At 39.7% G+C, this 25,481-nt stretch overlaps 1 protein-coding gene across 1 annotated transcript; it reads right to left on the minus strand.

Annotated features, from left to right (window-relative positions):
• Window positions 1-571: 571 nt before the first annotated feature.
• Window positions 572-25,477, minus strand: ttbk2a (tau tubulin kinase 2a). Its single transcript, XM_053633288.1, has 16 exons — window positions 25,255-25,477; window positions 21,733-21,880; window positions 16,810-16,957; window positions 14,674-14,747; window positions 14,355-14,495; window positions 14,016-14,120; window positions 13,795-13,860; window positions 13,449-13,541; window positions 13,244-13,369; window positions 12,121-12,278; window positions 10,667-10,874; window positions 10,357-10,568; window positions 9,753-10,272; window positions 6,904-7,191; window positions 5,191-6,053; window positions 572-4,672 (listed from the first exon to the last, which is right to left on the minus strand). The coding sequence occupies exons 2-16, from the start codon at window positions 21,799-21,801 to the stop codon at window positions 4,249-4,251; spliced, it is 3,495 nt and encodes a 1,164-aa protein (XP_053489263.1). The 5' UTR covers window positions 21,802-21,880; window positions 25,255-25,477; the 3' UTR covers window positions 572-4,248.
• Window positions 25,478-25,481: the final 4 nt, after the last annotated feature.

The following is a 25,481-nucleotide window of genomic DNA, read 5'->3' on the forward strand; positions in this document are numbered from 1 at the left end:
ACAAACAATTTGAATATCGTGGAAAAATTCATTTTCCCCATAATTTAATTCAAAAACTGGAACTTTCATATATTCCAGATTCATTAAACAAAGTGAAATATTTCAAGCCTTTTTTGTTTTAATTTTGATGATTACGGCTTTCAGCTCAAATCACAAATCTAGTATCTCAAAATATTAGAATAAAGAATTTAAAATACAGAAATGTTGACCTGAGAAGAGCTCTAATCAGATAATTAAATCCTGAGCCTTTAATCTCTCATTCTGGTTTAGTACACAACCACAATCATGGGGAAGATGAAAGTAAATTTTGCATTTCATTTGGAAATCAAGGTCCAAGAGTCTGGAGGAAGAGTGGAGAGGCACAGAATCCCAGTAGCTTGAAGTCCAGTATGAAGTTTCCACAGTCAGTGATGATTTGGGGTGTCATGTCATCTGCTGGTGTTGGTCCACTGTGTTTTCTCATTGTGTTTGTGTGTGTATATATATACAATATATATTTATTATACTGTAGTGTATGAACAGCACGAGGATAAGTCAGAAGGTTCAAGATTAAAAACATTGTGCAAATATCCCATTAATATTCTGGGAAATTTTATTTTATCTACCATGTTTTTTTTGTGGCTTCCTTTTGGTTCACCAGCACATCACACACACAAGCTACCAAGAGCTGAGAAACTGCACATGACACGAGGTGTAGAGGTTCTGCCGGCATGCTGAATAAATATTTTATTCATAACCAGTTTATAAAAATAAAATACAAAACAATTTTAAATGAAAAAACAACACTGTACAAGGCATTGATATGATACAAATAAAATAAAAATAACACAAATATTGCAATAATGTACAATGTGGTCTCTCCCTTTGACATTCCTTTTTTTTTTTAGGCTGTACAAACATTGTGACTATGCAGATTATAACACAAACAGGAAATCTGTAACATAATAGGAAAAGATGTATTCAGATATGCTAAACTATAATCAGCAGATAATACAACTACTGAAAATGGTATTTAATTGTCAGTAATGAAGCATGTGGCACCCTGGAACCTTCAGTTCTGTCCATGTCCAGCAGGGGGAAGAAGACATGGGGGACATCAGAAATTCAGATTAAACATAGAGTGGGAGCAGACGCTACCATGTGTAACCTGGCTTCTTATTTACAGGACTAAAATTTCATATAGATTAAGACATTGATATTGATAGCAGGAAAAGAACAAAGAGCCGTTTCACACAAAGAAATGTAAAGGGATACAGCATTTTCTATTACAGCAAATATGTATGTAGGGGTTTTATAATAATGTGTACTACTTCATTATGTGGGGCAACACATGATTCCTTCCATTTAAAGTACCTTTTAAAATGATCATGTTTGGCTTACAGTTTTCCTTCATGTATTTTGAATCTTAATCTAGCATTAAATCACCTAATATATCTACACATGACCATACCCTTAATCAGAACTGTATTACCAAGGAACTCTCTGCAGCTAGAAACTGTGATCTAACAGTTGTGTAATGAACATCTCGGCTATCCCATGGCTTGATGAAAAAACAAAAAAACAAAACAGTAAGTCAAATGTTTAACAATAGTAATAAAATGCAATACATGCAGAAGCTCTGGAAAATAAAACTGCCTCTAATATACTGAACACAAAAACCTCTTGATTCAAAGCAGAAAACGATGTTCTCGTATACACAATCCTAAATGGTAATGTCAGATATCTATGTGACCAACCAACATTTGTACAAATATGCATACTAGACACTTCCTCAAAACTGCAAAGTCAAAATAAGCTTGGTTGAAGTGCTGTGAAGGAGAGAGGCTGAGGCTGAAACTTACAATAAAAGAACATGAACATGTATATTAATAAAAAATATATATTAACAACCCTACTCAGAACATGACTGTATGTTTCAGTCATATGCGGGAATATATGAACTACATTGATATGAATGCTGTTTATAGTGTTTGTAAAGTTACAGTACAGCAAAGAAGGACAACGTGGAGGAAGCCCAAGGAGGCCAGTTTCTACATTCTAAAGAAATGTGTTGTTCTTAATGACTCCAATGGCACAAGACCACAGCAAAAAAATCTGAACATATTCAATGCATACAGTCCACCATTCCATGTTCCAATAAATTTGATGGGGGGTTTCAAACAAAAGGTGCCATGTTCTAAGTTGTATAGCACATCTAGATGTAAATATGCAGAAATGACAGCTGACTTCTGATCCATCATTTTATATTCATCTTTTGGTCTCAAACAAAAATATCTTCAATGTCTAGCGAAAATAACAGAACTGACTTTGCTGTTCCAATACTTTCGATGGGGACTGGATATGCATGGTGGCCTTGGAAAACCCTTCACATGGTGAAATTTAAGCATTTTCTATTGCACCGTTTTCCTGAACTGTTTCCCTTTTGCATGAACAGTATGTCATATGTCTAGGATTTATTTGTGAGTTTGGCAAAGCACGTAGCAATCAAAGAATTTGATCAAATTGTGAAATTCAATGTGTGAGTAAATCACACTTAAGTAGCAAGGTTTTACATGTTTTTAGGTAGACTGACTCCTTAGCCAACACTGCAGGAAGACTATTCTAGGTAAGATTATAAAGTAATATTTTTTTGGTGAAATGTATTTATGGTTTCTTAAAATTGAGGTGTGATATTTATCTATTCCATTTTCCATATTGTTTATCCTACACATGGTCACAGGGGGGCCTAGAGCCTATCCCAGGGAACTCGGGGCACAAGGCAGGGGACACCCTGGACTGGGTGCCAACCCACTGCAGGGCACAATCTCGCACAAATTCACACACTACACACAATTTGGAAAAGCCAATCAGCTTACACCGCATGTCTTTGGACTAGGGAGGACACCCCCGAAGCACAGGGAGAACGTTAAAACTCTGCATGCAGAGGGCGGAGGCAGGACTCAAACCCCCAACCCTGTGGGATTCATCAACTTTTTTTTTTTTTTTTTTCAGAATTCAGCCAATGTGACAGACAACAGGTTAACCCAGACTGCCACACTTACAGAAATCTGATATCCTTCAGAATTTATTATTGCCTACTTCAAAAAACAAAAACTCTAGTTGACAGTAATTGTTTTGGTTTTCAACTGGGATCATTCTAACAATCTGACTAGAATTAGTTCATCACACCACAGAACTATGTGTATACCTCTTCTTTTCCACACTGCCCTCAACATGAATAAATGATGTTGTTTTTAGTTCTGTACAATACGAGATATAAAACATTCCCCTTCAACGTTCTTTGAAGCTTATTCAGTCTGTGGAGCAGATAACCCTTTGGACACAGTAATCAATCAGCAAAGATCAGATGATCAACCAAAGAGTTTTAAAACCAATACGAGTGCCCCATGCGCAAGTCTGTGTGTATCTGCTGTATATGTGTGCAAGCCTGCACCTTTAAAAGAGCAGCATGAGCTCCATAGCTCAAAAAAAATAAATACCCAGCTCGTTATGAAAGCTTGTACCTTGCTCTTCTGTAATTTGAAGTACCATTTCCTTAGGCACACAGCAAAGTGCTTGTAAGAATCTCAGTGATTGCTTTAGCATTTCTTGGGAAAAGGAAACACTAGTCCTCACATTAACACTCAAATGTTTCTGCAGCCTCAAAAAATACAACCTGCCTTAGCTTGAATGAGGGCTAAAAACAGCACAGACAGAAAAGATACGTCAGCGATCTGTCAGTGTACCTGCCACTGCACGGATTAGAAGGGTGCAATATGCATTCGAGCCCAAGTACATATTTCAATAAATACTATATTACAGGTTTACAGAGCTTGATGCAAATACACAAACCCATGCATCTAGTGTTAGACGAACTATATCAGTGCTCTAGCTGCATGATTTTTCTTGGCGTTAAAACTAACCAAAATACTAATCCTACAACTCACCTGGAAATATTTATGTTGCATTTTTTTAAAAAATCCTAAAGGCATTACACTCACCATTCTTTAAAAAAAAAAAAAAAAAAACAACAACTTGAGAATAAAGAGAGAATGCAGGTCAGAGAGCTGATTGACGTGATAGTCTCTTATTGTCCAACTCAAATGTGTAGCAGGAAGTGGGTGCAAAATTAAGAAGCAGAATACTGTGTAGCTGCAGTTGTAAGACTGGATACTATATTGGTACAAGTCAAGCATAAAAACAAGAATCTTGCAAGTCTTTTCCTCCCCTGCTGGTCTGCGTGTGATGTACATGCGTTTAGTGGGATAACTATCTGCTCAGCTTGTTAGACCACTTGGGCTCCCGACTACAAGCTTTGGTGCGGACCTTGTGGCCACAACTGCCCTCCTGTGTATGAGGAGCGCGGCGGAAAGGCGGAGACCCCGAGAAGCTGGGGGGTGAGTGGCTGCGCAGGCATCCAACACGATGCTCATGACGGGAGGGTGAGGAGCTGATGGAGCGCTGCAGTGAGGAGCAGCTGCGGGGGGAAGCACTGGAGCTGCGCTGGTGATGGTGGTAGTGATGCGAGATACCCGACTGGTTGAAACACACAAGCCTGGTGCCCACATGCTGCGGTGAACTGCGGGAATGCAGTGATGAGGAGCGGCTGGTTCCACCTCGCATCAGCTGAGCCAGGCACGTCATCAGTTCCGTGTCACCCGCGCTGCCCGCTCGTATCCGATAACGCCGCAGCCTGAATGGGGAGATGATGTAAACTGGTTTAAATCATCATTTAAAGCACTTACAAACGGAACTTGCCCTCATCTGACATCAGTTTTTGATGTTGATGATTGTGATTAGTGCCAAAAAAAGATGTCCCAAAACCACGTGGGGGAAAATGTTCAGTCTGAGAAGACCAAATACAAACATTGTGACCTTAATTGCAGAAAATATGTTTGGCACAATGTCAAAACAGCTCACCCTCTAAAAAACAGCATGCATTCATTTATTGAAAGAAATGCACAATGCCTGTATCGCAAAATCTTTAATTTGGATCTTAACTAGATTCATTTTTATGATTAAAAAGGTAAAAATTGTGTTTTCTTAAATCATTTGAAAAGTAAGCAGTTTTAGTGTGGCTTTTAGTAAGTGATGTGAAGGAAGTCTGGTATTGTTTGTAAGTATTAAAGACAGTAAATACAAAGTGAACTGTATATACAATGAAGGAATTTAGGAATGTTTTACCAGTTGTACTGTTTGGTTGAGTCTTACCTGCCATCTGCAGACGTACGGCTGGGCGGTTTGCCGGGAGGTGGACGAGGCACAAACTGGGCTGCGAGATCCCCCTGTACAGAAGAGCGGCTTACAGGTCTTGGGATTTTGCTCTTATGCGAGTGTGGGCTAGACGAGGAGGATAGTGAAGGGGCATCATCACCCTGTCTCAGTCCATGTATGGACTCCTCATCCTGTGAGCGCTCCGAGGCTGAAGTGGAGGACAGGCGGTCGCGCTGGACTGAGGAAAGTGAGGGTGAGGCACATGGTGAGGCGCAGGGAGAGGTGGGGAGGCGCTGGCTTCGTTTCTGCAGCAGTTTCTCTTTTGCTGAGCCTGAAGGAACATCCTGCGGCAAACTGGAGGGCTCGAGGACAGGGATGCGGCTCAGCCGGCGACTGGGATCCCGAGACGGCACAGAGTACTGGGTGTGATTATTACTTTCAACAGAGGATGTTACATTGTTCTTCAATGGAGGAGGCTGATCAGGCACAGTGGAGGCATCAGAGTCTCTCTTGGTGTCCTTCAGCTCAGACAGTAGCGCCTTCTGAGCATCTGCTGCAGAGTCAGCATGGCTGTTTATCAGCAGTGGATTGCAGGCATTACGGGGTAAGTTTTCCGGGCTTGGCACTGGGCTCGGCGTTTGTGGATTTCCATTCCTATTTATCGGAATTTCCGCATCAGCACTGGAGGGACTGGAGCGCAGGGAATGAGGCTGCTCCTGAGGTGAATGGATGTCATCCACAGTGAGATCCTGTGGTAGCGCCTCTTTCTCACCAGTGATATGATTCTCCAGCAGGGGGCACTGTGGCATGCTGTCAGAGGCTGACTGGGAGAAGAGCGCAGAGGGACGCTGAGCTGTCAACTGAGACAGAGAGAGCCACAAAGAGAGCCATTAGCTAGAAATGTATATGAACCACATATATGAAAGGCCACTAATATATATATATATATATATATATATATATATATATATATATATATATATATATATAAAAAATCCATTTACATCAATTTGCCAACAACCATCACTAGATGTTTACTGCTGTCTAGATTGTAGACATAGTTATAGTTCTGTCACAGATCTGGTTTGCAGTTAGGTACCTTAACTCTAATGTACATGTCTAATATAAGGACATCTTTATCATTGTTGACATGAGTCTCTTACATTTTTAAGTATTAACAATTAACACACCTGATTCAGGTAATAAAGCCTTTAGAAAACCCCACATAATCAGTTAAATGTGCACTCTTTCAAACCGTTTCATCATAGCAATACATATTACTGTGCAAATGTTTTACATTTTAGAAATTGTTATTACTATTATTTCCAAACTTCTGACCCACAGAACAGCACTAGACATTTCACTCAGTCTGCATATAAAACTTCTGCACAGAAAAACAATCTGATGAAATTACACACAGAATAAGCAATCGATATGTCTGCAAGATGTCCAAACCAGCCAGCCAGACGGTTAAACTTTAAATTAAAACTGTAACAGAATATTAATCAGACCGCTTGGAATAATAAAAGAACAAGTTCAATAATTAGCCGCATATGGATCTTATTTATAAAACCCCATTCACGAAACGAAACCCACATGCGCACTGATCAGAGAACCAAACCATGATAAAGACTCAGTTCGGAGCAAGCGAACAATCCAGCAGACTAGACTGTGCTAGGGGCAGAGGCGGACAGGAAACAGGGTATTCACCTGCTGCAACTGAGCCCGTGTGATGCGTATGACTGAAGGGATCTTGGTGTTGGAGGCGCCTGGTGGAATGGCTGGCAGTTTCCTGTGAGTGATGCGGGGCTGGGAGGTAGAGGAGCAGGGAGAGCGGTGCTGGTTATGGTGTTCTGCGGATTGGCTACGGCGGAGAGTGGGTGGTGAGCGTCGGTGCAGGGGATCTGACAATGTGCTCAGGAAGGTATGAGGGCTGGGGGAACGCAGGAGCTTCCGGGCCACCACCTCCTCTGGCAGAGACGCAGGAGAGGTTGGGAGCTGAAAGAGGAGAAGTGGAAATAGGAGGAGGATGAGGAAAGACATGAGGCAGGGGAGCATGAGGAGGGGGACAGAGATGAGGACGTGATAAGACAAGAATGGATGGGTGGCAAAATTATAGATATAAGGAATAGTGCACGGGAGAAAGCCGCTTATATAAAACACACACGCATGCATGCACACAAACACACACAAACACACACACACACACACACACACAGACAAACACACACACACACACACATTTTCTCTGCCCACAGATCTACTAAAAATAACCCTAGCATGCAAATAGGTATGTGCACAGCTAAAATAGTTCTTCAGTGCCTTGACCTGGTCCATGAGAACAGTGGTTCTGGTACAGTAGTATGCTGAACCCTGTGGCAAGTGAGCTCAATAGCACTGGCCATTACTTAACACAGGTTCAGGACAAACTCGGTGGTTATCATTAACACAGATGACAAATAAGCAATCCTTAGAAAGCCTAAGGCGCTAATGTGTGTGAAGCAAGATGTCAGCCTTTTAGCACAGTTTAGCAATTTAGAAAGCAGAAGTGAAGAAGCTGTTAATAATTACTGGATGGCAAACACGTCTGAAACAAAGTGAGGAGTAAAATGTTTCACAAGTAAGTCAAAAGATCTGAGTAAAGTGGAATATTCACAAAGACAAATAGTCTTGTGATCAACTATGCAGTCTTCTAAACAAATGTTCAGAAAGAAAAAACATCATGTTTTGTAGTATAGTCATAGGGATTGTGGATTGCTTTATTCAATTATTTATTACTTCCTTCATCACACAGACTTCCTTTGTTGGAAGTAGGGATTTGGGTCGTTTTATCTGACCTGGTGACACCCCTACTTGGAAAAGTGACGGATATTGTTGCTGCTTTGGTGGGTAACTCAGCGTTCTGCTAGATTAACACCCCCTTTTCTCTGAGTTAATCAATAAATAGAGTTTGACTGTGTAGGAAAAAGTGCACACGGCTGAAAGATGGTTATCTGCTAATAATCAACCACACACATTTCCTCCAAACTTCACCACCAGGCACATAAAGAAACCAGAAGCATTTCAAGTTGAAATTTAAGCACTGAATTCAGATTAGAACTCAGAAAGAAAGTTGACCCTTAATCTGGACCACTGCCAGTCAGAAACTATTGATAAAACAAGAACTACTTCCACGTGCCAGAGGTTTAAAGGATATGAACTAGCAAATGGTAGGGCTGAGAAAAAGTGACATTGTAATATTTTGGGAGTTTGCAATATAGTGAATGTGAGTTTGCAAGAGTTTTTAAAACCTTTTTTGTTAACAATATTTTGTGGTACAGTCATTTTCATAAAGGGCAAATTTACAGAGCTTGTTATTTTTGCTGTTTGGAAGCCACTGTCTATTTTTCTATGCCTAATCTACATCTATCACTCATTGCTTCAATTGTGCTGTCTATGTGAAGTCTCAAATTGTACATGTAGTGTGCTAAGTTGGTGAGAGAACTCCATTATTTTGCTCCCTGTGTAGAACATTTATATTCTACACATACTAATATTATATTCTATACATCTTATAGAAAGTCATTTGGTGCAAAACCATTAGCAGTAAACTCAATAGATTAAAAATAAACCTCAGGCTCAGACACTCCACCCAACACCCCACAGAGACTCTGATATTTACTGTATACTTGCCTGGCTACAAGCTTCTTGCCAGCTAATTGACTATCAAGATTTCCATGCATATGCAAAGACATATGCCAGCTTCCGACAGGTAAACAAACTTTCAGTCACTGTGACTCAGTGAGCTTTTTGGAGCAAGATATAATTAGTGAAACAGTTTTGTTTAAAGGTAGTGGTAAGTATTTGTGATATTCTCACAATTTTTCCAACACGTTCTGGGAAAGTAAAAGTGGTGTCTCAGTGGTTAAGGCTTTGGGCTACAGACTGTAAGGTCATGAGTTCAATCCCAGCGTCTAGCACCACTGGGTCCTTGACCAAGGCCTCTTACCCGGAACAGCTCAGTTGTATCCTGTCTCGACTGTAAGTAGCTTTGAATAAAAGCATCAGTCAAATGAGCAAATGCAAATGTGTGAAAGCTCTGTGGCTGGCTAGCCTCAGTGATAATCAAATTGCCTCTTCTTGTGAAAGTAGCCAGCTCTTGGCCACATAAAACAAGACAAGGTCTGTGTTGTGAAACTAGATTGTAGTATAGTATTTTTACTATAGTCATCAAGATTAGTCATTAAAATCATCAAATCTGGTTGGTTTGTCTCTTTTAAAACAAAGAAAATGTTTTAGCATAATATTACTCATGGTCTCAACCCAACTGGACTATCACAGGTTCTCTGATAGTTTATGTGCACGCTATATAACTAAGGTAAAGTGCACACTACACAACTTTCAAAATACCAAAATATCTGGTGTCATATACTATGACAACTTTTCAGTTGCTATCATGTATGTGCACCCACTACCCAAACAAATCAATGCAATATCTGTGGATTTTGTAACAGATGAAAAAAAAAAATATGGCTAAAATATTGTAGTGTGCAGTCAGTTTAATCAGTTTAAGCCGTTACCTGTGTGAGAGCTCCCTCCGCCAGCGCTTCAGCAGGACTGGTGGGTGTAATTGGGAGCAGACCTGTTGTTGGCACCATACTCAGTTCGAGCCGCTCCACTCTGACTGTGGCCAGCTCGTGCCCATGGGAGGGGCTTGAGGTGGCCCTTTCCTTATCAGGAGACTCATCCATTGGTTGCACCACCTCTGGCTCCTCTGAAGGGCTGCTAGTCAGCTTTGCCTCAGGTCCTGGGCTGCTACTGGCTGCCTCTTGAATGTCTTGCTGGTCAGAGACACGTTCCACCATCACCCAGTCATGCATGTCCACGTCCTGATGGTCCGTGCTCAGATTTAGTGCTACAAAGCCACTACTGGCTGCTCCATCAACGAGCTCCAGAGAGCCTGGGGAGGCCAATTTAGGTGACGCATCTCCTAAGAGGAACTCTTCATCATAGTGCCACACTCGAACAGCGGCAGCAGCTGGCACTGCACCAACATTACCTTCCTGGTCCTGTGCTGAATCGGGCGTCTGCTTCACCACGCTGCTACCACACACATTAAGAAAATATTAGCTTAACCCTTTTTGAAGTACAATGAGTGAAAAATTGTGATCACAGAGAACTAACCATGCTTCCACGAAGCGCTCCGTGTTGGGTTTGGGCTCCAAGGTGAGTCGCTTGTCCAGCTCGAAGCTGTGGATGTTGCGCAGTTTCCTCAGGAGAGGAGGATCTCTGTCTGAGGACACCACCTCAGAGCGTAAACACACAGGAGAACCAAGGCTGGGGCCAGCATGAGGGCTCGGGTTGCCCTTGTTACTATGCTCCTCCTCTGTGCGGCCCTGCAGGTGCACACCATTTATGCATTAATCCAAATTCTTTCACAGAGAGAAGAATAATAATAGAAGATGAAGAATCAAATACGCTTCAGATAATATACCTTCCAGCCAGGGAAGCGGATGAGGTTGCTGTTGCGGTCCAGATCCTCCCAACCGTCAGCTTCCGGGTTTCTCAGGGGGAGGGCAGGAGTGTCCGGCTGGCGCTCTGGCCCAGCGTTGTTGTCTCCATCACTGAGCTGCTCGTCCTGAAGGACTTCATCAGTGTTCTCCTTCAGAAGGTCTCCAATCACCACAGAGGCATTGGCCATCCTAGAGCCGAGCAAATCATGAAATCACTTGGCACAACACACCACTAGTTTCAACAACATTAACTACATTTCTATGCTGATGACACTTAATTATATATCTCGGTGGAGCCTAATGACACAGAGGCATTAAAGAAGCTGTCTGAATGTCTGTCCAGTATCCTACTATGGATGAACACAAACTTTTTGATACTTAATGAGGATAAAACTGAGATTCTTATTAGTTGGTCCAAATTATGCAAGGGAAAGAATTATAAGTGGCCTAGGTGCTCTGGCTCTACAGTCAAAGACAGAATTTAAGAACCTTGGTGTAATTTTAGATTCTGAGTTTTAAGTCACACATAAATTATGTTACTAAGACCTGTTTTTAATCATCTCAGAAATCTAGCACAAATTTGACCTGTTGTTTCACTGAATGATGCTAAGAAACTGATTCATGCTTTTATTTTTCTCTCACCTTGATTATTGTAATGCACTTTATACTGGCTTGCCTAAGAATTGTTTGGAAAAAAATACAACAGGTGCAAAATGCAGCAGCTCAGAGTGCTTACAAGATCCAGGAGAAGCAATCACATCAGATCTGTTTTAGCTAATTTGACTGATTTTAAGGCTATTTTACTGGTATTTTTTTAAGTACTGAATGATTTAGCACCTTCATATCTTTCTGATTGTTTATCAAAATATGTTCCAAGTCTTCCAATGCTGAGTTTCTGACATACTGTAATGTAAACTTTAAGAGATCAGGTGAAGCTGCTTTTAGCCATTATAACCCAAATAAATCTGGAATCTTTAACCTAATGAAATTAGACTTTTAATAATAATTGCCAAATATTCACATTTTTAAAAAGCATTTGAAGACATATCTTTTTAAGTTAGCTTTTGATTAATATGTTTTGTCTTTTACTTATTTCCAATTTTGTATTTTATTATTTATATTAATATTATCCTTATTATTATTATTGTATCCTAATTTTACACGATTATTTTCTTTGTTGATTTTGATTGTTCTTCATTTGTTAAATTGTTTTTCATGTTTTTTCTTCTTTTGATGGTTTATGTTTTGACATGTGAAGCACTTTGAATTTTATGTATGAAAGGTGCTATATAAATACAATTTATTATTATTATTATTATTATTATTATTACTACTACTACTACTACTAAGAGGTACTTCCAAAATAAACTGTCAATCCCAACTATCATTTATTTCTAGCTCCACTGATTGCACTAGCCACAATAACATTGCTTACCCCATGTAGGCTGGCGTGAGTCGTGTGTGATGCTGAGGCACGTTGGCAGCTGTAGGAGTATTAATAGCACCATCTGTGCTCGTCCTTTCCCAATCGTATGGGTCGTTTTCCACCACGTTATAGGTTTTCATACTGTTCTCAAAAACTGTCATCAAAAGCTACAGGAAATACACACATGAGAACATAGCTAATCATAAACTATCAAAACATGGCAAACAAACAAACAAACAAACAAATATATATATATATATATATATATATATATATATATATATATATATATATATATATATATATAGAAAATAATACTGAAAAAACCCCAAAAACAATTCTATTTATTTTAATTTGACAGGGACTTTCAATATACATACCAGACATCAGAACTGTCAACAGATTTACTTTGATATACAGATATTTGAATACTAGCAATGGGAATTTTCCAAGCTGGGAATGGATGAATTTCTGCATAAATCATTCGTACGATTGTTTGGTAAGAAATTTTGGTATTCATGAAAACCCTGTAAATTTGGAAAAACCTTTTAAATTGTCATAAACAAATGTATCACTTGAGGGAAGATTTAGCACGTGTTTATTATTATTAACATTATATGTTATCAGATATTTTTATTGCCTTAGAAGTCAGTCAAAATAGCTTCCACTTCTGCCTTTCAGACTTTACTCCGATCATTCAATTCGAGTCAAAACAACTTCCTCATTTCTTTTACAGGATCATTCATTTCATGCTCCCTGCTGTCCATGCAACTATTATGGAGTTTTGTGGGCATCTCTACATGCACATGAGCTGTGTCTGGAATGCGCTTTGCACATTCTGGGTGATCAACATCACCAGTATGAAGAAAATCAGCAAAATGTTTGTAAATCCTGCAGAAAATTTTAGCTTGGTTTAGTAAACGCAAACAATTACACACAACTTTACTAAAAGATTCATAAATGAGGCCAAATGTTTCTGTTGCCAGGGATGTTTCTATTGCCTTAAAAGAGGCACTTATCACAAATTCCAAAATAATTAAATAGGTATTTCATCAACAAAAAAATGTGCATACATTCATATGAGCAAATGTTGTATGTTAGAACATACACATGCTTCATAATTATTCATCACCTGATAGTCAGGTTTGGTATAGTACTCCAAGCTGCTAATGTGGTCCAGGAAGATGCTGAACTCTGAGGGCAAATGCTTCAGCATGAGGCGATGGTCATACGCCTCCTTCAGCTTCCCTACTTGCTCCTAAAGCGCAAACACATGCATTACAATCAACTCCCTTCAATCAAAATAATTTGCTCTCTCATCTCTGTGTAGCACCGACCTTGTCCTTGATCTTCCTCCAAGGCAGCTGACCAACCAAAAACTCCACCACCATGTAGAACAGAGACCACAAGTCATCATGCCTTCCCATTTCCTGTAATATTAACAACCCAATTCATCATAACAGTAAAAAAACAAATATTCACTCAGCAATGAAAGTGGACGCAGAGAATAAAAAGCTTAAAAGAATCAATTATCAGATGCTGGATGACAATCAGGGAACAAACAGTGATGGAGAGGTGTGTTCATTTGTAGTATAGGTGAACTGAAATGAAATCGACCCTTAAGGACAGTGTGTTAAAAACAGGATGAACGGAGAAGTAACAGAGCAAATGATGGGTATGCACCTTGTTCTTGTGAGCGTTGACTGAAGCATATCGTACTGTACCTCTGAACCCTGCCACACGACGAGGCTAACAGAATATACAAGAACAGTCCAGTATAAGCTATGTACATAGAGGATTACACCAAATGAATTGTGCAGCATATAAATAGCACAGAATAGCTGACACAAAAAACACTTGCATATAAACATATATATATATATAAAGATAGTAGAAAGACTGACTGGTCTGACTTCCTGGGATGAATTTGTGAACTGGCGTGCCAAACCAAAGTCCAGCATGTAGCAGATCCGACGAGTGCAGGGGAAGCGTCCCATGGCAAAATTGGACTGAAACACGTAGAGCAAAACTCTTAAAACACAGCATAGCAAAAAACATGTGCTGTAACCTTGCTTCATGTTTTTTTAGAATGTTTAATCAAACATAAAATTTCCTAAACGTGCGTGCAATTATAAATGTTTCTAAAAATGATCTCAAGAAACAAGAAGATGTGAAAAGAAAATACTGCTAAGTTTTCCTTCTCTTATACTGACAACAGGCTGTGGGGAGCTGTGCCTACATACCGGTTTGATGTCACGGTGTAGGAAGCCAACCGAGTGGATGCTCTCAATAGCCTTCAGTATCTGCCGGCCAAGTCTGAGCGTGGTGCTGACAGTGAACGTCCCACGATTTGTACTTCTCCTCAAATCCGCCAAATTACAACCCTGAAGTGACACAGGAACTCGAGCTAGGATCATGGCTTCATGAAATTGGAGATTAATGTTTTTGAAGTATGTAATGTATATTTGTTGGATGAATTATTGCATTAAATATTGTTTACTACCACAACAATAAAGCTTTCCAATGTGCTGTATATACATACATAAATGTGCAAAACCTCACCTGTAACTCCATGACAACATAGTTGAAGCGGTCATTGCGTCCACATCCCACAAAGCGGCATACATGATCCTTACCTGAAAAAAGGAAAAGGGGTTTATTAACACATCACGGTTCAAACACATGCCTGTGATGTCAGACACAGAAAATGGCAAAATTTTAATTTCTCTGCACAGTAGTACCACACTGATACAGACAGAGGTGAGTAGTAACGCGCTATATTTACTTCGTTACATTTACTTGAGTAACTTTTTGGAAATAAATGTAGGTTTAACTGGCAAATTGATTTTTAATCACAGAAATGTACTTCACTACATTCTGTGGAGTTCCCCCGTTACTGTTAAATGTTAATACGCTGCAGTGGTCTGAATGCGGATGCAACAACCGCTCACTTTTTTAGCGGCTCAGTCCTGGAAGATAATGGCTGAAGAGGGGGAAGAAGTGAGCATTAGTCGACAGATGCAGGACATACACACACACACACACACACACACACACACACACACACACACACACATACACACACACACACACTCTAACACAAACATACTAACACACACACAAACACTATCTCTTTCTACGCACACATTCTCTTCTGTTCTTTTGTTCTCGTGGTCTTGTTTAAATGTAGATGTTGACAGGTTTGTGTTGTTTACATGTTGTGAAAATAAAGACAGTCAGCTGTTGGGAAAATGTTTGTTTTTGGGGTGTGTGTGAGATTTTGTGTTGAAAATGACAGGTATCATTGTGTGTGAAATGTGTGTTACTGTACCCATCACAGGACTGGGATATGCTGCTTCATCTTGAACCCAGGCTTTATATCATAAAATCAGAATACAGACTTTCAAGGAGAGGTGTAAGTTACAGTTCTCCATGTAGTTCGAGAGTCAGGATTTTCCCTTCATTTTAATCAGATCTGAAGTAACTAGTAACCTGCTACTTGAGTAGACTTCTCATTGGATACTTTATTACTCTTACTCAAGTAATTATTAACATTATTACTATTACTGTTACTTCAGTAATTATTTTTATAAGTAGTTTTATTGCACTTGAGTAAACATTTTTTTACACTATTCTGCCCACCTCTGGATACAGAAATAGCAAGCTGTATACTGTACATTTCCTACTCATGCTCCCATCCCTTTTAAGTGGTTCACAGAGGTTTACAGGGAGTATTCAGAGTGGCTGAACTGTCTTTCATGGGACAGTGCAAGAAGCCTGAATGACCACACTCTTTCCTCAGGAATTGGCACACCCTTTTCACCGACATACTCAAGGCTGCTTTAGCGCAGTTCTTATTTACCAGTTCTTACTTCCTCATTTATTCACCTTCCATATCTATTTTGACACATCTTTATACACAAAATAGTTATTAATGAATCACTATATGTCTACATACAGTATACGCAAGGGATGTTTCCAAGTCTCTGTTCTTTGTTAATGTCTATTTTACTCAGATGGGGGTTGGGAAGGGGAAAGATCTCTGGTTACACTCCTTTTCCCAGAGGAAGAAGAAAAAAAAAAAGAAACACCAATATCCGAAGACTAGGCCATTACAAAACAAGCATGATCCACATCAATTTTCCACTAAAAGCTGAGGAGGGGAGATAGAGGAAAAAGGTTTAAGGCCTTTTTAGTCTGTCAAGAGCCCAAATACACATGTATATGTACATACATTCTCAGATAAACTGTACACACACTCTCACACACGCAGAGCGTACATATTCTCTGTGAAAATACCAATCCAACTGGACTATCAGAGGTTGTTCACGGTATATTACAGATATGAAAACCCCTTATTAGAGATGTGCCAGTCCAGTACAGAGCCTGAAATGCTTGATTGGTATAAGAAAAGGTTTTGACATTTTTCCGAATCAATCCACTGATGCATTGTTATGCCATGACCATGTGTGTGGTTGAAAGATAAAACATATAATATACAGTAACATACTGTAGTTACTGTGAGGATATCAGTATCGATATAGGATGATACTTAGAGTTTTCAGACCAGTATAGAACATGTAAAAAGTGGGCTTTTATGTTTACCTTTTATAAGGTAACAACCAAATACAGCTTCATACCTACACCAGAACAACAAGCACATGCTTAGTGTGGATCAAACAGATCTCCTGTAATTACCCTGTAGTTTCTTCAGCACAGCCACCTCCATCTTGAGCACCTGTTTGGGCTGCTGGGCCGACTCCACCTTAAGCGCTACGTTGTATTTGGTTTGCAGGTCCAATGCCTCGTAGATCTCCCCGAAGCCCCCACCACCAATCTTCTTTAACTTAAAGTGAAGGATGGCAAAATGAAAACTCATTTTAATATTTTGCTGAGAAGTGAAATTGGTTTCTTCATGACTTTTGGCTCATTCTCTGTTATTTAAATTTTAAACTATAACATTATTCAGACAGGACAAGATTTCTGGACATACAGTACTGTGTACAAGTCTGAGGCACCCTATTTATAGATTTTTTTTTTTATATTTCATTAGAGTTCCAGCACAAAATTAAATGCTACTGAAAAATGTTTGTATGTCAGTAAAGAAAGCAGTGAATTACATAAGACACCACTTTTCAGACTAAAATACATAATGAAGAGATTTGCTGTAAAAGTAAGAAGCGAGTGCGACAGTCAAAGTCTCCAGAAGAACTGTGTCTGGTTCTGCAAGATGCTCAATAAACCTTACAGCTCATTTCCTTATAAAACTGCACTAATTGTACCGGAGACTACTATTTCTTTTTTTTTTTAAACAAAGGGCCATTACACTAAATATTGACTTTGTTTCATTTACTACTGTTTACTGCTCTTTATAGTATTTTTTTTATGTAGAAACATTTAATTTATTTTTTAAGGCATCTTCATTCTACAGCATTTCTTTGCATGTGCTTAAGACTTTTGCACTGTACTGTATGTCTGTTAAGTAATGTTTGAAGAGAACACCTGTAGTAACTATAATCAATCTGTATATAAATCAGAGAGATGGGGGGTACACATGGTTGTCACACTAAAGAATCCATGTGAACTATATACAGTGGCAAGAAAAAGTATGTGAACCTTTTGGAATTTCATGGTTTTCTGCATTAATTTGTCATAAAATGTGATCTGATCTTCATCTAAGTCAAGGGTATTGACAAATATAATGTGTCTAAAATAATAACACAAAATAAATTCTGATCCCTCATGTCTTTATTGAACACACTCATTCAACATTCAAAATGAGAGTGGAAAAAGTAAGTGAAACCTCAGAATTAATAAATGGTTGACCCCCCCCTTGGCAGCAATAACCTCAACCAGGCGCTTCCTGTAGCTGTGGATCAGACCTGCACATCGTTCAGGAGGAATTTTAGCCCATTCTTCCTGGCAGAACTGCTTTAGCTCCGTCATGTTCTTTGGACGTCTCATGTGTATGGCTCTCTTCAAGTCATTCCATAGCATCTCTATTGGGTTGAGGTCTGGGCTCTGACTTGACTCTGAAGCCATTCCGTTGTAGACTTGCTCCGGTGTTTTGGGTCGTTGTCCTGTTCCATCACCCAACTTCTACACAGTTTCAACTGACATACAGACATTCTCACATTATCCTGAAGAACTGTCTGATATACTTGGGAATTCATCTTCAGCTCAATGATTGCAAGCTGGCCAGGCCCTGATGCAGCAAAGCAGGCCCAAATCATGATGTGTCCTCCACCATACTTTACGGTTGGGATGATGCTTTCATGATGATATGCCGTGCCTTTTCTACGCCAGATGTAGTGCTGTGTGGTTTTTCCAAATAGTTCAATCTTAGTTTCACCAGTCCATAAAAGATTTTGCCAGTGTGCTCTTTTGCAAACTTCAGGCGTGCAGCAATGTTCTTTTTAGTAAGCAGTGGCTTCCTTCATGGTGTCCTGCTGTAGATACCCTGCTTGTTCAATGTTTTACATATTGTAGATTCATGAACAGAGATGTTAGCCAGTCCCAGTGATGCCTTCAAATCTTTGGCTGTCATTCGGGGTTGTTTCTTTACCTCACTGATGAGTCTTCGTTGTGCTCTTGGTGTCATTTTGACTGGGTGCCCACTTCTTGGTAGAGTAGGAACAGTCCCAACTGTCTCCATTTGTAGAATGTTTGCCTAACTGTAGACCGGTGAATTTTGTTACACTTTGTAACCCTTTCCAGCTTTGTAAGCTTCCAGATTGTAAATCAACAATTCTTGATTGTAGATCCTCTGAAAGCTCTTTTTGGTGAGGCATGGCTCACATAAGCGTGTGGTTCTTATGCAGAGCAAATTCCAAAAGCTTGAGGGGTTTTTATCAGTCAAAGTAGCTGTAGCTGTAGTCCACACCTCCAAACTCATTTTCTTAATGAGACTTCAGGTTTGCTAAAACCTGACTCCAATTAGCTTTTTTGAGGTCATTTACTCAAGGGTTCACATACTTTTTCCACAAGCACTATGAGGTTTTTTTGGTTGTTCTCAATAAAGACATGAAAGATCAGAATTTATTTTGTGTTATTATTTTAGACACATTATATTTGTCAATACCCTTGACTTAGATGAAGATCAGATCACATTTTATGACAAATTTATGCAGAAAACCATGAAATACCAAAAGGTTCACATACTTTTTCTTGCCACTGTATGTATACACCTCACTTTAACAAAAATGATTGTCATTGGCATCAGTTCTAAAAGAGACACTCTGGTAATAATTACCCTACCTCCCCATGTAAATCTAGTCCAAAACGTTTAGGATTTTTATCTTGTTTTTATATTTTACAGTCCCTCCAGGATTTCGTGATTGTGAGATCATAGAAATTACAGTGTTGTGTAAAAGTATTCTGATTTCTTTTGTTTCTATGTATATCTTGTACTAAATTGATTCAGAAATTAAAATAAAATCTAAGATAAAAGAAAGGCAACCTGAGTAAACACAAAATGCACTTTTTAAATTATAATGTTATTTATTGAAGCAAAAAAGTGATCTAATACCAACTGGGCCTGTGTGAAAAAGTATTTGCCCCCATAGTTACTAATTCCCCAAATCTATGAAACATCATCCATAATGGGGTTCAGCTGGACTAGCCACAACCAGGCCTGATTACTGCAAACCCTGTTCAATCAAATCTACGCTTAAATAGAACTTTTTCAACAGCATGAAGATGGTTAAAGGTTTTGCCCAGTAACACACTATGCCAAAATTAAAAAGCAATTCCAGAAATGATGAGGAAGAATGTGATTGAAATACATCAGTCTGGTAAGGGTTACAAAGCTATTTCAAAGGCTCTGGGACTCCAAAGAACCACAGTGAGAGCCATTATCTCCAAATGGAGAAACTAGGCACAGTAGTGAACCTTCCCAAAAGTGGCCGACCTTTCAAAATTCCTCCAAGAGCACAGCAACTACTCATCCAGCAAGTCACAAAAGAGCCAAGGACAACATCAAAGGAACTACAGCCCTCTCTTGCATCACTAAAGGTCACTGTTCATGACTCCACTATCAGAAAGACACTGGGCAAAAATGGCATCCATGGAAGAGTGGTGAGGCGAAAACCACTGCTAACCCAGAAGAACATTTAAGGCTCATCTGAATTTTGCCAAAAACCTCGAAGATCCTCAAACCTTTTGTTAGAATGTTCTGTGGACTGATGAGTTGAAAGTGGAACTGTTTGGAAGACAGGGTTCCTGTTACATCTGGTGTAAACCAAACACAGAATTCCACAAAAAGAACATCATAACTACAGTCAAGCATGGTGGTGGAAGTGTGATGGTGTGGGGATGCTTTACTGCTTCAGGGCCTGGGCAACTTGTAATAATTGAAGGAAACATGAATTCTGCTCTCTACCAGAAAATCCTAAAGGAGAATGTCCGGTCTTCAGTCCATAATAAATTCAACTGCAACTGGATTATGCAACTTGACAATGATCCAAAGCATAGGAGTAAGTCCTAGTCCTACAAGTAAGTGAAAGACTGATCTCCAGTTATTGGAAGCGTTTCGTTGCAGTTATTGCTGCTAAAGGTGGCACAAACAGTTTTAAATGTAAAAGGGCAATTCATTTTTCACATTGGTGATAGGTGTTGGATAACTTTTTTTGCTTCAATAAAACAAATAAATAAATAAAAACTGTCTTGTGTGTTTACTCAGGTTGCCTTTGTTTGATCTAAAATTATTTAGTATGAGATATACACTAAAACAGCATAAATCAAACACAAAGAAGGCAAACACTTTCTTACAGCACTGTATCAGAGGAGCTTGCCATTTGTCAAAATTCCCTCAGATTTTCTGCAGATTTGATGTCATGTGGCGGCATCAAAACACGCATTCAGCCAAAGCCCTCTTTGATTCATAAACATGAGTACAGCTAAAAGGTCTAATTTACCAAAAACATCACTCCAAAAGACAGTGCAAACAATTTTGTGCAATTTCGCCAATTCAGGTATTTTTCCAAAATTTGCTTCGCATATTTAGAAAAAAGCGGCAGCAAAATCAAACGTTTTTGGCCACAACAATCACAAAAAAAAAACAACTGATTTTTATCTTGTTTAAGCACTGTTATAGAGCTTGTTTCTCATTGACCCAGGGTTCTAGTAACACAATCAGGACTCTGTGTTATGTCCTAGCCAACCTTTCCCTCCAGGCCTAATGGCAGCTCTGCTCTTGGGATTGGCATGCAGTACTTTAACACAACCTATGTCATCAGGAAAACAAGCAGTACTGAGTTTACACCACACAATGGCTGCAGTCACTGTACACTTTTCACACACACACACAGACACACACACACACACACACAGACAGTGCCTGCCACGGGGAGAACGAACATGCATACATTCTCCCTTCACAACTCTGTCTAGTATTTAAGTCAGCTACCAGGAACATTACACAGGCCTATAATACATGGAGTTGTATAGACCTCTCGTCAAGTGTATAAGCCAACTAATATGTGCAAGTAATTTAAAAAAAATTTTTATGTATATCTTTTCAATTTTTATGCTTGTGTGTTATAAATTCAGTAAATCCTGCAAAATTATAGCTTTAGTGTCTACGTCAAGGGCAGTAAGCTGTGATGGGGCAAAGACACTCACCACTTTCCATCGCTCCCTAACCAGTGCAGAAGCAGACAGGATGTCAGCCTGCTCCTGTCCTCCACTCATCCTGGTTCCGTCCTGCCCCAAGCTCTTCCTCTAAATCCAGTGGCGAGAATCTGCGTTTGGCATCAGGGCCCTGTGCTGCCTGCTCACAAACACCACAGACACAAGGGGGGGCTAAGATCAGCACACGCGAACACACACACACACACACACACACACACACACACACACACACACACACACACACAGAGCAATTCCTCTTACACAAGCTTCATTCCAACACTGACTGTGCAAAGCTGAGCAGAATTTAAACAGAAACACACACACACACACACACACACACACACACACACACTGATCGGTCAGCGGTAGAGCAAGCATAGCTGAAACAGGAACAGAAGAGGTCTAAGTGTAGTGCAGTCTGGCCAGTTACAGTGGCGTCTTTCTTTTGAGTCTGCCACATGCTTAATGCTTGCACTCGCTCACTGTTAATGATGTTTTCAGTGCTGTGTATCACACAACATGAAATGAACAAGGAATCTGCAAATTACTAAAAGCTAAATGATGAAAGTTCTGTGGGCTGCGACCCACAAACACACTCCCACACACAAATAAGTAAAGGAAAAGCTAATGCTAAAAAATGTCCACAGAACACTAGCATAAGTGCGCCACTGGAAACCAACAGACAGAGTCCGAGAGATACGGAGGAGCTCGCCTGTTCTGTGCGGCTGCACTTTCTTTGACGTTGTAAAGCCCTGAATCGTTTCAAGACATTCGCTATGCTTTCTCTCATTCTTGCTCTGTCCATCTATTTTTTCTACCCAACTCTTAATGTAAGCTTAGTGTAGCACTAGTAGTGCAGCCCAAGGAACATTAGGAACAGAACAGTAACATCCATTTTATGCATGTAAGCTGCAACTGGGACTACTGTGCTCCTCAGTCTACAGTGCTGTGCAATTCACTGATACTTCTGTAGTAAAGGCAAGGAAATGAGTTCAAATACAGTACATCTAAACTTCCAGGTTTTAAATGAATATATCACATTACTGATAGCGAATACTTAAATATGCAACACAGAATGCAAGCATTTACATAAGAAGAGAGCCCTTTCCAACGTAACCCCCCACCCCCAAAACAATGAGCAGCACAATTTAATTCAATACAAAATTTTATAAACACCTTTAATTAGACAAATATTTGCACCCCCTTTAGAGGCTCATTGTAGAATCGTAAAGAGTTCTCCTATAGTGACAATCTGAAAACCGCTTTATTGTCATAAAAGTGTATGTTAAAATGTGGATTTGCAACATTTATGCTTTTCCACATTTATTTATACCCTCTCAGAAAAAAAGGGTTCCTCAGGGCTACTTTGGATAGCTTTGTAAAGGAGTTGTACTACTACTGAAACAGAAATCTTGTACATAATTGGACACAGGCCCTTTAAAGAGCACCTGAAATCAAAATATCTGTTTCAGAGCTTTTTTTTAACCTCTCCCTTAGTGTTTTAGACACTAATATGATGGTATATCTTTTTAAAAAAAAAAATACAAATACAAAAATTATACCATATATAAATATAGTTGGTAACTTCTGGAAAAAGGCAATGATGACTCATAACTAGTCGCAACTGTGTGATCATCCAATTAAATGCTGTTTAGAACCATGGAGACAGGCCTTGCTCTACAGTATTAGCCCCTTAGCTTGTTGGCTTGCATCTTTTCCTACATTAGTCACTTTTCTAACCATCTGTTGCTTGAGGAAAAAAAGATGGAGTTTATTCGTTTTGAAGATGGTGAGATTAGAACAAGGTCACTGTTATGTGACAAGCAGTTCATGGACTTGGAGCTGTTCTAACTTCGAGGTGTTCACTGCTGAAATACGTCACTTCCTCAGACTGAGCGAGAAATGCAATTCCGTCTTTATACATTGTCTGGACTTCTCCAACAGTATGAGTAAGAAAAGGCTCTCATTAATTTCGGTACTTCATATTTAATTAGCTCGCTAAGCTACAGTCAGGTTTGTTTAGACTCGGCCGTGTGGTGAATCTTGAACTCTAGCGGCTGTTGTGTAATATCGTTCAACCTGAGTTCCTGTTGCAGAAGGAAATGGAGTACATCAATATATAAGGGAGTAAATAAAATCACACCCAAGAAGCTATTTCATGAGGACCATTTCAAAGAGCTCCAGAAAAAGACCAATGGAAGAACACTTCTGGGTGTGATGGTGCAGTGGAAAGCATTGTTTCCACACAGCTCCAGGGCTAGTGGTTTAATACTGAGCTCAGGTTATTGTCTGTGTGGGGTTTCGCATTTTCTCCCCAAGTCTGCATGGGCATCCTCAAGGTTCTCTGGTTTCCTCCTATAACCCAAAAACATGCAGGTAGGTCAATTGTCTATGTCTAAATAACCCACAGCTGTATATGAGTGTGTCCGTGCGTGTATGTGGGTGTGTGTGTGCGTGTGTGTGAATGGGGTCCTGTAATGGACTGGCATTCCGTCCAGAGTATGTTTCTGCCTTGGCCCCGTGTTCCACTGTGACTCAGACCAAGATAAAGATGAATGAATGAACGAACACTAGATTGAACCTTTTTTTTTCTAAGAGTGTAGTTATTTTTATTCAGGTTATGTAGTTGCGATTAAAAACCTGAAAGAAAAAGAAATCATTCAATGAAAAATAGAACAAAAAATTATAATAACTTTGCGCTTTTGCGTGGTGTACTCCAACATTTAAAAAAAAATTAAGAACCCCTTCGGTATATATCGTGGACCAACCCCTGGAGGACCCTGGACCCTACTTGTAGGGATCATAAATGTAGACTATGAAACAAATCTGTGGTTCTCAAGGAAACCCAGGAACACTAATGTTACCTCTCAGTGCTGTGTGGAAAAGGTTTCGAGGTACCACACCTGCCACTGATGCTTAGTAGTCTACTCCAGTATCTGCCCAGCTAGGATATCTACCTCATCAGCTTTTTTTCCCCAATACAGTCTCACACATGTCATGGTTTAAAGACACAACAGCGAAACAGCTCCGATCCCAGTCATGTATACTTGGTTGTCTAATTGTTAGGTTTTTAAGAGGAGTTGCATTTTCTAACTATGACATTTTGCATTTTGTGAATAATATAACTAGCGACTTATGCCTATATAATGATTATAAATACATAAAGTGTGACATTTCTGACTAGTCGTCAATGTACAGTTAGCGTACTTGGTTGAAGTGGCTGTCTAATCCCTGGCCCACTGTCGAAATGTGATCTGTAATACAAAGGCAATCCGCTTGTTGCATAGCAATCCGCTACTGCTACACACAGCACATTTAGTGCTGACTATACCCACACACACACACACACACACACACACACACACACACGAGCTTATACAGTCAGCTACATGCACAGAATAAGGACATGCAAAATGTCGTGAAGATTTCTGCACACGGTAAACGTTGTCAGTGTGCTGTCAGTCACACAGAAACGCAGTAATGTCACCGGCCATCTGAGTCCATGTTGGTTACCTCGGTGACTCGCGCTGCCGACAATCCTGTGATCCAGAAAGCGCCGGATGTCCTTAAAGCTTTAAAACACGCTTAAAATCATGCTGATGCTCCGCGCGCAGCTGCAGGCGCCTCGTCCGTGTGCATCGCCGTCTGTTTTCTCGGCATGTAAAGAAAGGAGGGTGTGTGCGTGTGTGTGTATATATATATATATTTATATAACCCTATATGTATATATGAGATTAAAT

Source organism: Ictalurus furcatus, chromosome 9 (assembly GCF_023375685.1).
Source record: "Ictalurus furcatus strain D&B chromosome 9, Billie_1.0, whole genome shotgun sequence".
In the NCBI taxonomy this organism is placed as follows: domain Eukaryota; kingdom Metazoa; phylum Chordata; class Actinopteri; order Siluriformes; family Ictaluridae; genus Ictalurus; species Ictalurus furcatus.

Coding starts and splice junctions, on each gene's coding strand:
- ttbk2a (XM_053633288.1), bottom strand. CDS start 21,801: ATGAGTGGAGGACAGGAGCAGGCTGACATCCTGTCTGCTTCTGCACTG. Junction 12,279..13,243: donor ATACCAAACCTGACTATCAG/GTGATGAATAAT, acceptor TATTTCCTGTAG/CTTTTGATGACAGTTTTTGA. Junction 7,192..9,752: donor CGGAGGGAGCTCTCACACAG/GTAACGGCTTAA, acceptor CTCCTCTTTCAG/CTCCCAACCTCTCCTGCGTC.